The sequence below is a fragment of the Camelus bactrianus genome, chromosome 10, assembly GCF_048773025.1.
Source record: "Camelus bactrianus isolate YW-2024 breed Bactrian camel chromosome 10, ASM4877302v1, whole genome shotgun sequence".
Classification (NCBI taxonomy): Eukaryota; Metazoa; Chordata; class Mammalia; order Artiodactyla; family Camelidae; genus Camelus; species Camelus bactrianus.
Genome location: NC_133548.1, coordinates 67,953,907 through 67,966,615, shown reverse-complemented (window position 1 = coordinate 67,966,615; position 12,709 = coordinate 67,953,907). Strand labels below are relative to the sequence as shown.

Genomic DNA, 12,709 nt, shown 5'->3' with positions numbered 1-12,709 from the left:
TAACTTATATATTCTTCTGTGTCACCTAATCTGCTGTTACTTCCTTCTAGTGTATTTTTCTGTTATTGTAGTCTTCAGCTTTAACTGGTTCTTGTTAAAAAGTATTTTCTAGTTCTTTGCTGAAGTTCTGACTGTGTTCCTCTATTCTTTTCCCAAGTTCAGTTAGCATTTTTATTACTGTGACTTTGAACTCTTTATCATGCAAATTATTTATCTCTTTTTCAATAGTTTTTTTTTTATCTTGTTCTTTTATTTGAAACATATTTCTCTGTCTTCTTCTTTTTTTTTTTTTTTTTTTTTTGGACTTTGTCTGTGCTATGAAATCAGTTGAAACAGTTACCTGTCATGGTCTTGAAGGAGTATCCCCGTATGGGTGTGTCCCTATATAGTCTGTGTGTCCCCAGTGGCTCTGGTGGGAGAGCTGGATCTGAACTGAGCATGGACTGCATCTTCTCCTGGGGTGTGCTGGTGGCCACTGCCTTGGTGGGAGGTAGGACTGGGATCCAAGGGGCTAGAGCCACAGCTTGGTGTGAACCAGGGCTTCTCCTAGGCTAAATGGCAGTTGCTACCTTATGAGAGGTGAGGGGAAGGGACTGAGAGGCAGGAGCAGGCGCCCTGAGGGAGCTGGGCTCCTTCCAGGCATGGTGGTCGTCTTCACCTCGATTGGCAGTGCTCCAGTGGGACTGGAGCAGCACTTCTGAGCTGCCCTGGATCTCAGCTTTGGCTATAGGTAGGCCAGGCCCTGAGCTGGCTCAGCTATTTCCCTGGTGCTTGAGTGCTCGCAGTGGCAATGTGGTTTCCACACTGGCTGGAGGCAGGGCCAGGTCCAAGGTGGCCCTGCTCTTCCCTTGGTGTGTGCACACATGTTGGCGGCGGTGGCCTCCCCCTTAGTGGGAGCAGTACTGGAGCAGGAGGTGGTAGAGGAGGAGCCTAACGCCGGCTGATGCAGGCTGGGGTGTGCACTGGGTGGTCCCGGCCAGCCAGTCAGAGCTCCAGGCTGCTTTCAATCAGCCGCCCCTGCACTGGGGACTGGGAGCAAGTCAGTCTGGGCTCATGCTCTTCAAGACTAGTCTTGGTTTCCTATAGCCCTCTGATGAGCCCCTCTGGTTTTCAAACTTGCTAAAGGGGCCTGTCTTCCTGGTGTTGGACTCACAATAGGGGACTCATAACCCCTGCTCCTTAGGGAGGATCCCTGGTTCCCCCCTCTCCTCTTCTAGGTCACCCACTTGGGGTGCAGGTCCTGATTAGATTGCTTCCCTCCATTCATACCAGACTCTGTGTGGTTCTTTCTTTACAGCCTTAGTGTTAGAAGAGCAATTTTGCTGGTCTTCAGGTAGTTCTCAGCCAGAGTTTCTCGACATGTTGTTGCAGTTTTAATGTGTTCCTCAGAGGAAGTGTGGTCAGTGTCCTCCTGTTATGTCATCTTGACCCCTCCTCTGGATGCACAATAATTTAACTCCTTTTCCAATTCATTGATGGGTATTCAGGATGTCTCAGTTTTTCTCTCCTCTATTAAATGTGATTTAATGTAACCTTCTAATTTAACGTAATCTGCTTTACAACAAATAATCCAAGAAATTTAGTGGACAACTTCACATGACTCTGGTAGGAAAGAAAATTAATTTGTCAAAAAAAAAAACATTAGTAGTTTCCACGTTCTGAGAAAGCACATTGCCAAGTAAATGGGAATCAAAGAAGTATAATGTAGAGGTTTACCCTTAAGGAGCTTGTAATGTAATAAAGTGCTTTAATGAGTGATGTGTCCAAGGTCTTGAACCTAATTATTCGAATCTCATGTTTTGATTTAGAATTGCTATACAGTGCTGTCTTTCTGAACAAATTATTTAAGTGGGTAAAAATTCATCATCATAGATTAGTTATCCACTGTTATCTATCATAGTATCACAGATTCAGCAGCTTAAACAGCACATTTATTAGTCACAATCTGTGAGTCAGAAATCTGCACGTGGCTTACCTGTCACCTCGGCTTTGAGGTCTCTCACGAGGCCACAGCCAAGATCGCAACCAGAGGTCTCATCTGCCTCCAGTGAGGAAGGATCTGGTGCCAAGCTCATGTGTCTGTCGGCGGGACCCAGTTGCTTGTGAACTGTCATGCTGAGGAACTCATCTCTTTTTCAGATGTTGGCTGGAGGTCCCCCTCCGGTCCTTGCCATGCGCGCTTCCCCATATGGTGGCTGATGAAGGGGAGCGAATTGTCCCTCCAGAAATGTCACTTGGGCATAAGGGTTCCTTCGCACTGAAGGAAACTGAGAAGAATCAGATACAAGGAAAGCTCACTGCCCTCCCCCTGTTTGCCTAAAAGCGGGGCATCCATTTGTAAAGTTTTCTCCCCTCCCTTTTCTACCAGGAGGGACAGAAGTTAATCGCTAGAGACAACACAGCCCCTTATCAGCCTAGAGACTGTGCTGAAGGAAGAATCTACATGACGAACTGCGCTTACCAGCCCTTATCTTCCACTACGTCCTCCATATATTTACCTTCCCACAATTTGCCAATCCTAGAAACTCAAATTCCTTTTCCTTTGTTTTGACACTTCTCCGATAATTCATTATTCTTTTGCTAAGATGCTATAAAAGCCCCAGTTCCAACCACCACTGAGCACTCCCATGTGTATGCATGATGCATGCACGTGTTAGTAAACTTCTGTTTGTCTTTCTGTCGTTAATCTGTCTTCTCTCAGTCTAATTTACAGAGCCTCAGCTGGAAAACCTAGGAGGGTAGAGGGAAAAAGTCTCTTCCCTTCTCTGCACTTATTTCATCAAAGCTGGCACGAGAGAATCACAAAGAATGTCTGCCAGCAAGTCAGAAATTACAATCCTGTGTAACAAAATCACAAAATGATATTCCATTATCTTTGCTGCATTCTGTTGGTGAGAAGCAAGTCACAGGTCCTGCTTTCACTCAGTAGGAAGGGATTACACAGGGGTATGAATACCAAAAGGTGGGGGTCATGGGGTGGGGGGACGTTTTAGAATCTGCTTACCACAATGCACAAACAAAAAATGTCACAAGGCTTTACCTTGTGATTAAATTCTAGAGGTACCGATAACAGGCATAATAGTTGTTCAGAAACCAGAGAAAGCACTGTAGCAAAACAGATGAAAAACAATTTGCGTGACTTAAGCCCAAATTGCTTTAGCACTCTGGACTTATTTTCATATTTGTAGAAATAGATAATCAGACTAGAGGACGGATAAGGTCCTAAACCTCTATGGTTGCAAAATTACTTTACTGAGCCTTGGCTTTCTTATTTGTAACACTTTATTTATTATTATTATCTCCCAGGGTGAATTAAAAAAGCCAAGAATCTGCAGATAGAAGGAGCCCATGAGCTTTGAGTTGCCTGCGTTCATAAAAGCCATTAAAATATTCACAGTACGACGAACAATAATTTATTTGTGATGAGTAGAATACTGAAGATCCTGTTTCAGGAAGTGCCTCCTCCTCTTTGTAAAACACAAATACAGATCTCTGGGCAGTGGAAAGCCCCTTCCGTGCAGGCTGTTGGCATAAGCCTATGAATGCTGTTTAAGAGTTCTGTGCCATCTGACAATGGAGGGGAAAATTAATTATTTTCCATCTGTTTCACCCACAAAGAAGAACTACTTTCTGGATACAGGTACCCAGGCACTTCTAAACTAAGGGTATACAGAATGGGTCCTAGTGAAATTTAAAAGGTTACATATTAGTAGAATCATAATCAAGAGATTCACTAGAAACCAGTAAAAAGCTACAATATTTGAATTAGAAAGTTGGCAGAGACAAAAAAGCCTGCTTTGCACTGGCAAGTCCTGGAGAGTGAGGAACATTGGATTCTATCAAAATAACAGAAAAAACTGCTCACACAATATCTGAATAAGCAAGTGGAACAAAGTCTGCCTAAAAAGGGAGAGAAAACAAGTTGAAATTATCCTACCAGGGCATTTCAACACATTCTTTTTGGATGAATTCTTAAACTTGGAGCTGGTGCAAAAGAGTGTACAAAAATAATTTCTAAGAAACAACTTTCACTTCCAAATCATCATTCTTTTACAAATTGCCTGTTTTTCTACAGGTCACTCTCCAGAAAGTCATGCTGACCTTCCCATCATGTCAATCAAAGTAATTCCATCTTGAATTTTAGATTGGATTGCATTCTCCCTGTTACGTTTCCTTAATCACACCTGTGGATAATAAATCTGCAATCTCTTTCTGTGTATGAGTTTCTGAACTTCCATTCCCTTTTTTTCCCTTGAGTTCAGCCATCTTGATTTATTGAAAGTTATTTGAAATGGCATTTTGAACTTTTGCTGTTGAAGAATGATTCTGCCTGAGTCTTCTTGGGGCATCGGAAGAAGCCTGCTCTCCTTGTGAGCCTGAACAAGTGGCAAAGAGAGCAGAAGGGAGCTCCTGCACCTGCCTGGACTGCCTCCCACACAGGGCGGCATGTCCCTTCCTTAAGTTAGCAGCTGGCACGCATGGTGAGCCTTGTGCTGTCTTCATGTCTCCAAATCTAAGTCATCTCTGTTGGGTGGGGAGCTGTAAGGAAGCCATAACCCCATGAGAAGATGCACAAATGTGAACAGTCCAAACTAGCGCTGATATAGGGGAAAGTGGGGTGTGAGAGGACGGCCAGGCCCCAGGCAAGCCCCTGGGATGTGCCCCATCAAGGGACAATCCTTGGCTTTGTGCAGGAAAGAATTCAAGAGTGAGCCGTAGTTGAGTAAAGGCAGATTTACTGAGGAGATACACACTCCACAGAGAGAGTGCGGGCTGTCTCAGAACTCGAGAGCGACCATGAGGTGTGAGGGTCATTAAGTTTTATGGTCTCGGTAACTGCATATGGTAACAAATGAAAGGATTATTCCAACTACTTTGGGGAAGGGGCTAGGATTCCCAGGAACTGGGCCATCACCTACTATTTGACCTTTTATGCTCAGCCTTGAAATTGTTCTGGCACCTGTGGGAGGGCCGTTTAGCAGCTATTGTTTTACAATGAGCGTATAATGAAGCTCAAGGTCTCCTGGGAGTTGAATCTTCCGCCATCTTGGTGTTAATTGCTGTGTCATTGTTTTAATGTTTGTGCCCTGCGCTCTTCCCTCCTGTCTCAGCACCTCTCCAAGAGCAGGTGGCTTGTAGCCTGCTTGGGTCCACGCAGGTTTATTGGAGTCAGATTTTGGCATTTCATAGGTATTCTCTCAAAGGACAAGCATTTGGTTTTGGAAAGGTCAGTGAAGATGGTTAAGGTCTTGATTTAAAATGAGAAAAACACCAGAATTTTAGACTTAGAACAGAGCTTTGGAGTTCAGTGACTATGCATGTGCAGCACCAATCACTTGATAATATGCAGATTCTGATACAGTGGTTCCGAGTGAGGCCTGAGGTTGGAGGTTTGGCCTTTCTTGCGGGATCCAGGCTGCCCACACTGGGTGTAAGAAGGGTCTGGTTTAGAACAAGATGGCGGCGGCGGCGGCGGCGGAGTGACAGGGGCCCCTCCGGGCGGGAGCCGGTGGCAGTGGTGGCAGCGGTATCGCCGCCCTAACTCACCGCGGTAACCGCCAGAACCCCCTCAACAATCTGCCGCCTGGCCAAGAGAAACCTGACAGCGGCGGTGATCAGGTTGCCTTTGGCCGATCCTGGTCCCTGTAGTGCCGAGAAAGAGCCACCGTTTTCCATTTCCGCCGCCCTCAGCAGCCTTGCTCGGTGGCCGAGCTCCAGCGGCCTCCGGCCTCCGCTTAGAGGTGCCGGGGCTCAGCCCCAGCCTCCATCCTCGTCTCTCAGGATGGCGAGCAGCAGCGGCTCCAAGGCCGAGTTCATTGCCGGAGGGAAATAGATCGGGTCTGGCTCCTTCGGGGACATTCACCTGGCGATCAACATCACCAACGGCGAGGAAGCGGCAGGGAAGCTAGAATCTCAGAAGGCCAGGCATCCCCAGTTGCTGTGCGAGAGCAAACTCTGTAAGGTTCTTCAAGGTGGGGTCGGCATCCCCCACATACGGTGGTATGGTCAGGAAAGACTACAATGTGCCAGTCATGGATCTTCTTGGACCCAGCCTCGAAGACCTCTTCAATTTCTGTTCAAGAAGGTTCACAATGAAAACTGTACTTATGTTAGCCGACCAGATGATCAGTAGAATTGAATACGTGCGTACAAAGAATTTTATACACACAGACATTAAACCAGATAACTTCCTAATGGATATCGGGAGTCACTGTAATAAGTTATTCCTTATTGATTTTGGTTTGGCCAAAAAGTACAGAGACAACAGGACTAGGCAACACATACCTTACAGAGAAGATAAAAATCTCTCTGGCACTGCGCGATATGCCAGCATCAGTGCACATCTTGGTATTGAACAGAGTCGCCGAGATGACATGGAGTCACTAGGAGATGTTTTGATGTATTTTAATAGAACCAGCCTCCCATGGCAAGGACTAAAGGCTGCGACAAAGAAGCAAAAGTTAAAGAAAATTAGCGAAAAGAAGATGACCACACCTGCTGAAGTTTTATGTAAGGGGTTTCCTGCAGGATTTGCCACGTACTTACACTATGGTCGTGGGCTGCGCTTTGAGGAAGCCCCGGATTACATGTACCCGAGGCAGCTATTCTGCGTTCTTTTCAGGACCCTGAACCACCAACGTGACTACACATTTGACTGGACAACGTTAAAGCAGAGAGAGCACAGCAGGCAGCCTCTTCAAGTGGGCAGGGTCAGCAGGCCCAAACGCCCACAGGTTTCTAAGCATGAATCGAGGAACAGAAGGAGCAGAGCAGATGAGCGGAGCAGCATTTGTTTCTCCCCAAATCTAGACATTTTAGTTCATATGTACGGTGGCCAGTGGTTGTGGACAACCATTTACTTGGTGTAAAGAACTTAATTTCAGTATAAGCTGGCTCTGGGCGGCATTGGTGACGCTGTGTCCCGAGTTGCAGCCGCTGTAATTGGGAGTATTAACTGAGAGGGTGAAACATGCTGTCCAGTCTTCTATTGCATTTTTTCAAGTGGAAAAGTAAACTAAATGGTTGACACACAAGTTGGTGGAGAAATTGTGCATATGCCAATTTTTTTGTTAAAACCTTTTGTTTTGAACTGTACTGCTTTTGAGATCTCCTTTCAGAAGAACGGCATGAACAGTCTTCAGCCGCAGTCGTGATGGTTGTAAATGCTCACAATTGTGTGTTCTTAGGGTTTATTCATCCTGGGGTTTGCAAGTTGTTCGCTTAAAACATTCTGAAAATGGTTGGCTTCTTGTTTGCAAGCCAGCTGATATGGTAGCAACCAAAGATTCCAGTGTTTGAGCATGTGAAAGACTCCGCCTGCTTACCTGGGCTAGAAATAACAGCAACTAAAGTGAACACTTAAGAAAAATTTAGTGACTACGAGGTTATCCTTAGGACTCTGCATTAACTCTATAATGTTCTTGGCATTAAAAAAAAAAAGCGTATTTGTCACAGAAATTTAGTTAACCTCTTACAACTGAACATGTATGTATGTTGCGTAGATAAATGTAATCACTGTAAACATCTATATGATCTGGGATTTTGTTTTTATTTTGAAATTTGAGCTTTTTTGTTTACAAGTTCATTAAAAACTAAAAACTGAAAAAAAAAAAAAAAAAAAGAAGGGTCTGGTTTAACCTCTCATTTTATAGGTGGCTAAGGAAGATTCTGAGTCTGGTTGACAGCAACAGAGCCAGGACTGTAAGCCAGATTTACTGATTCTCAGTTAAACATACTTTACCCAATATTTTATAAGACCCTCTATTCCCATATAACATCCCCAATATTAGCATCATTAAATTTTAATATATGTAGATTTTAAAGCTATCCAATTTACTACTTAATGCTAGAGGGTGTGAATTTTAATCTTTGGAGAATTTTATTTCAATAATATCTCTTTTTCTTGGAAGATAGAACTGAGGTTTTGTATTTTCCTTAACCAAAATGTTCTTGATTACTTTGGAATCCCTTAGTTAATATGAAGGATAGGAAAAAAATTAAAGAAAATAAACCATAGGCCACAACTGTTTCCTCAAAAGGGGAAGGGAAAAAGACCCCAGTTCTTGTCTTACCCAAAAGATAAGAATTCAGAGGGGAGATGGAAATGTTGTGTAGTGGAAGATTTTAAAGATTTTATTCACAAACGGGAAGTGCACCTCCAGGAACGGGAAGTGGGCTGATCCAAGGGCAGATAGCAGTGGTCTTTGCCCCCTTCTCTTATACCCTCACTTAGAGGTGCTCTCTTGATACACTGATGGCTCTTGGCCCTGGAGAGCTTAGTCATGTTCGTGCCCTTTTGCACACGTCCTTACCCACGATGCACACAGAAAAACCCATGGTGGGGCCTAAACCACAGTGCTAATTGGATCATGTCTGGTTACATATTTGCTGCTCCTGTGCACTTGGGGCCTTCGGGCTCTAACTGGTTTCTTGCTGGCACTCATTTAGGGGAGGTGAAGCCCCTTTATGCTGACGGTGGGCACAATGCCGCCTTCTGGACCATCTTCCCTCTCCTCCACCTTATCTGCCCGGTGCCCCCACTTATCTAAATACCTAACACAACCGTATAACATCTTCGGTAAACCACAAAGCTGAAAAAAATCCCACATTTTATATTTAGGCCTCCGTCGTCTACATGAACTTTAGTACGCGGGGAGAAGAGAGGACAGTGAAATGGGGGCAATGAGAAAGAGAGGACCGGAAAGACGCAGGCAAGGTTGTGAACGAGATCACTCCTCTGTTCATCTCAGGAGCAAATGAACACACAGACGCAAAAAGCTTTGCAAAGCGTATATTCAAGTACCAGATCTAAAGCAGAAGGCGGGAAAGATAAAAAACAGATCTCCACATCCTGGTGTGGAATCCCAGGTCAACTCTCAGCCACAACAAAGTTGAGGTGGACGATTTGGCTTGAGTGCCCTGGCTGTGGACAAATCCAACAATTCAAACATTTGCATATCGAGCATCACCCAGGAGCAGGGCTGGGCATTGTTTTTGGAAAGTGGAGCCTCCCCTTCTTCCACACAAGGCCCAGTGTAACTCCCACCAAGGCACACACGCTGATAAAGTGTCGCGAAGTGATTTTCTGGGTCAAGCTCTGCATTACAACAAATATGGATTCAACCCGAGAAGTAAGCCTTAAATTGCTTACTTTGTCTTGTGACTGCAGTTCCTTTTGCTGCTGCCTAGATTGTTACACAAGCAAATAAATCGTTTTAATTGGCCCACCCCTGGGGCAAACAGCTCGCCCCAGTCAGTAATCATGCAGAAAAGTGAAGACCGAGGAGGTGGGGCGCACGCTGCTGAAAATTCTTTGCTTTTATTTTACCAACCGATTTTAAAATGCGGCATTGTAACGTGGCATTAAATATTGAAGAATGATATTAAGGTAAGATTGATTCATTTAACAGGCATAATGGAGTAGGGAAGCCGCATGGAGTGACTAAAGGGCTTCACAGTGGGAAATCCCTGCTAGCAGGCGTCAATCCGCACCTTGTAATGGCCATGGAAAGGCTCGCTGTCTTGCTATTTAAATAAATTGATGTGCAATCCATCTGCTGTTTAGAGCTATTGCAAACGCATGGCACTAACTCTATTTCTTGGCAAGCATCCCAATTAAGTCCCGGGTCATTTATCAGAGTGCCAGGCATAGTTCAAGTTGCCACCAAGCTTTTACCATTTACCCAAATGGCCATTTATTCTAAAAGGGGATATAGGGGATGGGAGGTGGGGAGTTGCAGGGTCTGGCGGACAAAGATCCTGGACTCAGACAAGTGCAGCTGGGTCCTGCCTTCTCTACTGATTGGCATATGTCATTGCATCTCCCTCAAGTTGTCTCTTTGTCGCTATAATGGGAAGAATCACCTGCCGGCTTTACTTACTTGTGAAGCACAAAACAAGACGGTAAAAGTGGAAGCACATTTCAGTTTAAAAAAATGCTATTCACGTTATGAGTCATCAGTAATAGCATAAGTTCTTGCGGGGGCACCGTAAATGCCTGACATTTATTTTCCCTGGTGTTCAACGCTGTTCCTTGTCCTCCCTTTTCTTGTTTTGATCAGACAATCTCAGACCTGGGAGGAGAATAAAAGCGTCAACCTTTTAAAAGTCTCGCACCTTCTGAGATACATAGGTTTGTGTTTCTTGGTGCTAAAATGTTCAGAGTAGCCTTGTAGTTTTATTAGCCACATCTTGGTGAAATATAAATCAATAGGAGGGCACTTTAAAAGCACTCAACATAGGTATGATCATAAAGAGAAGCGAGCTAATTTGAGAATATTATTTATTTTATGATAAGACTTTTAATAGACTTCTGTGGATTCCAGGTATTTTCAGACACGCCAGTCTTTCTTCCATCTTGCCCAGTTGGACGTGTTTGGCAGATTAGTTGTGCAATACAGAAATATGATTTATGCCTTTTAATTTTAGAGAAATAGAACTCAGAACAAATTAAGTCCATGCTCTGCATGGAAATGGCAGTTCTGAAAAACAACACGCTTATTTTTCAATAATGAGTTGTCTTCCATTAAAAGTTTGAAACAGGCAATAAGATGGGCTATAATCATTTACGGTCCACGTTTCTCCGCTGATTCAATTAAGCAAAGTGCACAGTAGCTCACTAAATGTCCACCGGTAGCCGTGTGTCTATTAGAAATTGTGTTGACTTCAGTTGCTTATCATTCTGATTCCTTTTTTGTTTGCTTTTCTAATTATTTTGTATACGCTACTAAATATAATAATTAACAAAATGATTAACTATAGTTTGCTGCCTTTTAGTTAATCATTCATGTCTAATATACCTCCATATCCTCTGTGATTGAAGCTGATAGCTGACTTAGTCAAATGAAGATATTTCCATTAAGGGCAGGGAATGCAACGGTAATTCAACTGCGCCCAGGGAAACCCTGTGCAGTGTCCCCTTCTATGCAGCAAGGTGGTATTTTCCCATCCTTCTCACTATGCTCCACCAATTGCCATTATATGGGCTATAACTCATCTGTCTATTTTGCCGTCCTCTGTTAACTTTTATTTTTCCTGGCTGTCACCAGAATAATGGTTTCAACAAGAATTTAGTTGGTATTAAGTTCCTTTTGCCTGGAACCAATACGTACAAAGAAGCATTGGTTACATGATGATACAAATTTAGTGAAAAAACAGCTGGCCACTCCGTTCTTCAGCTTGGAAGAGAATTTGTAACATTTTTCAACTGAACATTCTTCACAAGATAGTAAGAAAGAAATAGTGGTAGAAGCTGATTAGGGAGATAGGACACTGCTAAAACAGACTGTTGCCTTCCTGGACTTTTGAGATGAATAGATGCTCAATTCTCTGACCTTTTATGTAGTAAAAATCCAATAGAGCTCACAATTCTCTTTTTTTTTTCTCCAGTTTTATGGAGATATAATTAACATACAACACTGTGTATGTTTAGAGTGTACAGCATAATGCTTTGATTTACATACGGCGTGAAGTAAATACCACATTAAGTTTAGTGAACATCCATCATCTCATACAGATACAAAATTAAACTGGAAGTTGGTACCTTTTGACTGGCTTCATCCAGTTCCCCTTCCCCATCACCTACCTCTGTTAACCACAAATTGGATCTCTTTTTCTATGAGTTTGTTTGCTTTTGAAATATAATTGACTTATAACACTAAGTTCCTGGTATATAACATAGTGATTCACTATATATTTCAAACTGATCATCATGATAAGTCTGGTTGTAGATATGGAACAAATGTCAAAATTTCATTGTTTATGGTTGAGCAGTATTTCATTTTATACACACACACACACACACACACACACACACACACATCATCTCTTCTTTATTCATTTATCTGTTGCTTGGCATTTAGGTTGCTTCCCTATCTTGGCTATTATAAATAATGTTGCCATGAACGTAGGTGTGCATACATCTTTTCTAACTGGTATTTCTGTTTTCTTTAGAAAAATGTCCAGAAATGGAATTGCTGGATCCTTTGGTAGTTCTATTTTTAATTTTTTTGAGGACTCTCCATACTGGCTGCACCAATTTATATTCCCACATGCAGTGCACGAGGGGTCCCTTTTCTCGACCTCACAATTCTCTTCTTTAACTCAACTCCCCACCTCTCCATACATACAGTATTGTGACTTTATACTCATATTTTTGTTCAACTATAACTTCACGATATCTAAAATCATGCCACTTACACAAATACAAAATAAACATTTTCCAAGATTTTGTTTAACTTATTAACAAACAGGCAAACCATTAAAATGCTGTAACTCATTCAAAGCAAGATCTGAAGAACAGATCTGCATACCAGGCAACGAAGAGTGATGAAAAATTTTGACCCTTTTCTGAGCTAGAAGCCCATGGGGTGGTAGACTGCAAGGAGGAGTCAGCAACTTGTAAGGAACATTGTCTCTGAGCTAAACTGAAGTTTCTGTAACTTGAAAGCTGCCAAGGAGACCTATGACATTTAGAAGAATGCACACTTACCACTGAGGCTTTAAGAACACAGCTAAGCACCTATTGTGAAGTTCTGTCCTCGGATAAAGAACTCCTGATTTCAGGTGATTAGTGAACACATTGCTGAACATCTGTGCCTAACCGGTAGCTTTCATGGATTCATACATCACAAAAAACATTGTAGCTTAAATTTTAATTGCCTTCATAGAGCAATAAAGTCAATAAAAATGGGGTTCATTTCCCTTGAGA

At 43.0% G+C, this 12,709-nt stretch overlaps 1 protein-coding gene across 2 annotated transcripts in view; it reads left to right on the top strand.

Annotated features, from left to right (window-relative positions):
• Positions 1-12,709, top strand: part of LOC123613815 (casein kinase I-like) — a 33,554-nt gene that overhangs the window by 13,081 nt on the left and 7,764 nt on the right. Inside the window, exon 2 of one of the 2 annotated variants that reach the window (XM_074372921.1) lies at positions 3,307-7,844. The exons of the other annotated variant lie outside the window; for it this stretch is intronic. Within the exon in view, the coding sequence (XP_074229022.1) occupies positions 6,003-6,869 (867 nt within the window). The 5' untranslated portion in view covers positions 3,307-6,002 and the 3' untranslated portion in view covers positions 6,870-7,844. Of the gene's footprint in view, positions 1-3,306; positions 7,845-12,709 lie in introns of those variants that run through there. 2 annotated transcript variants of the gene reach the window in all.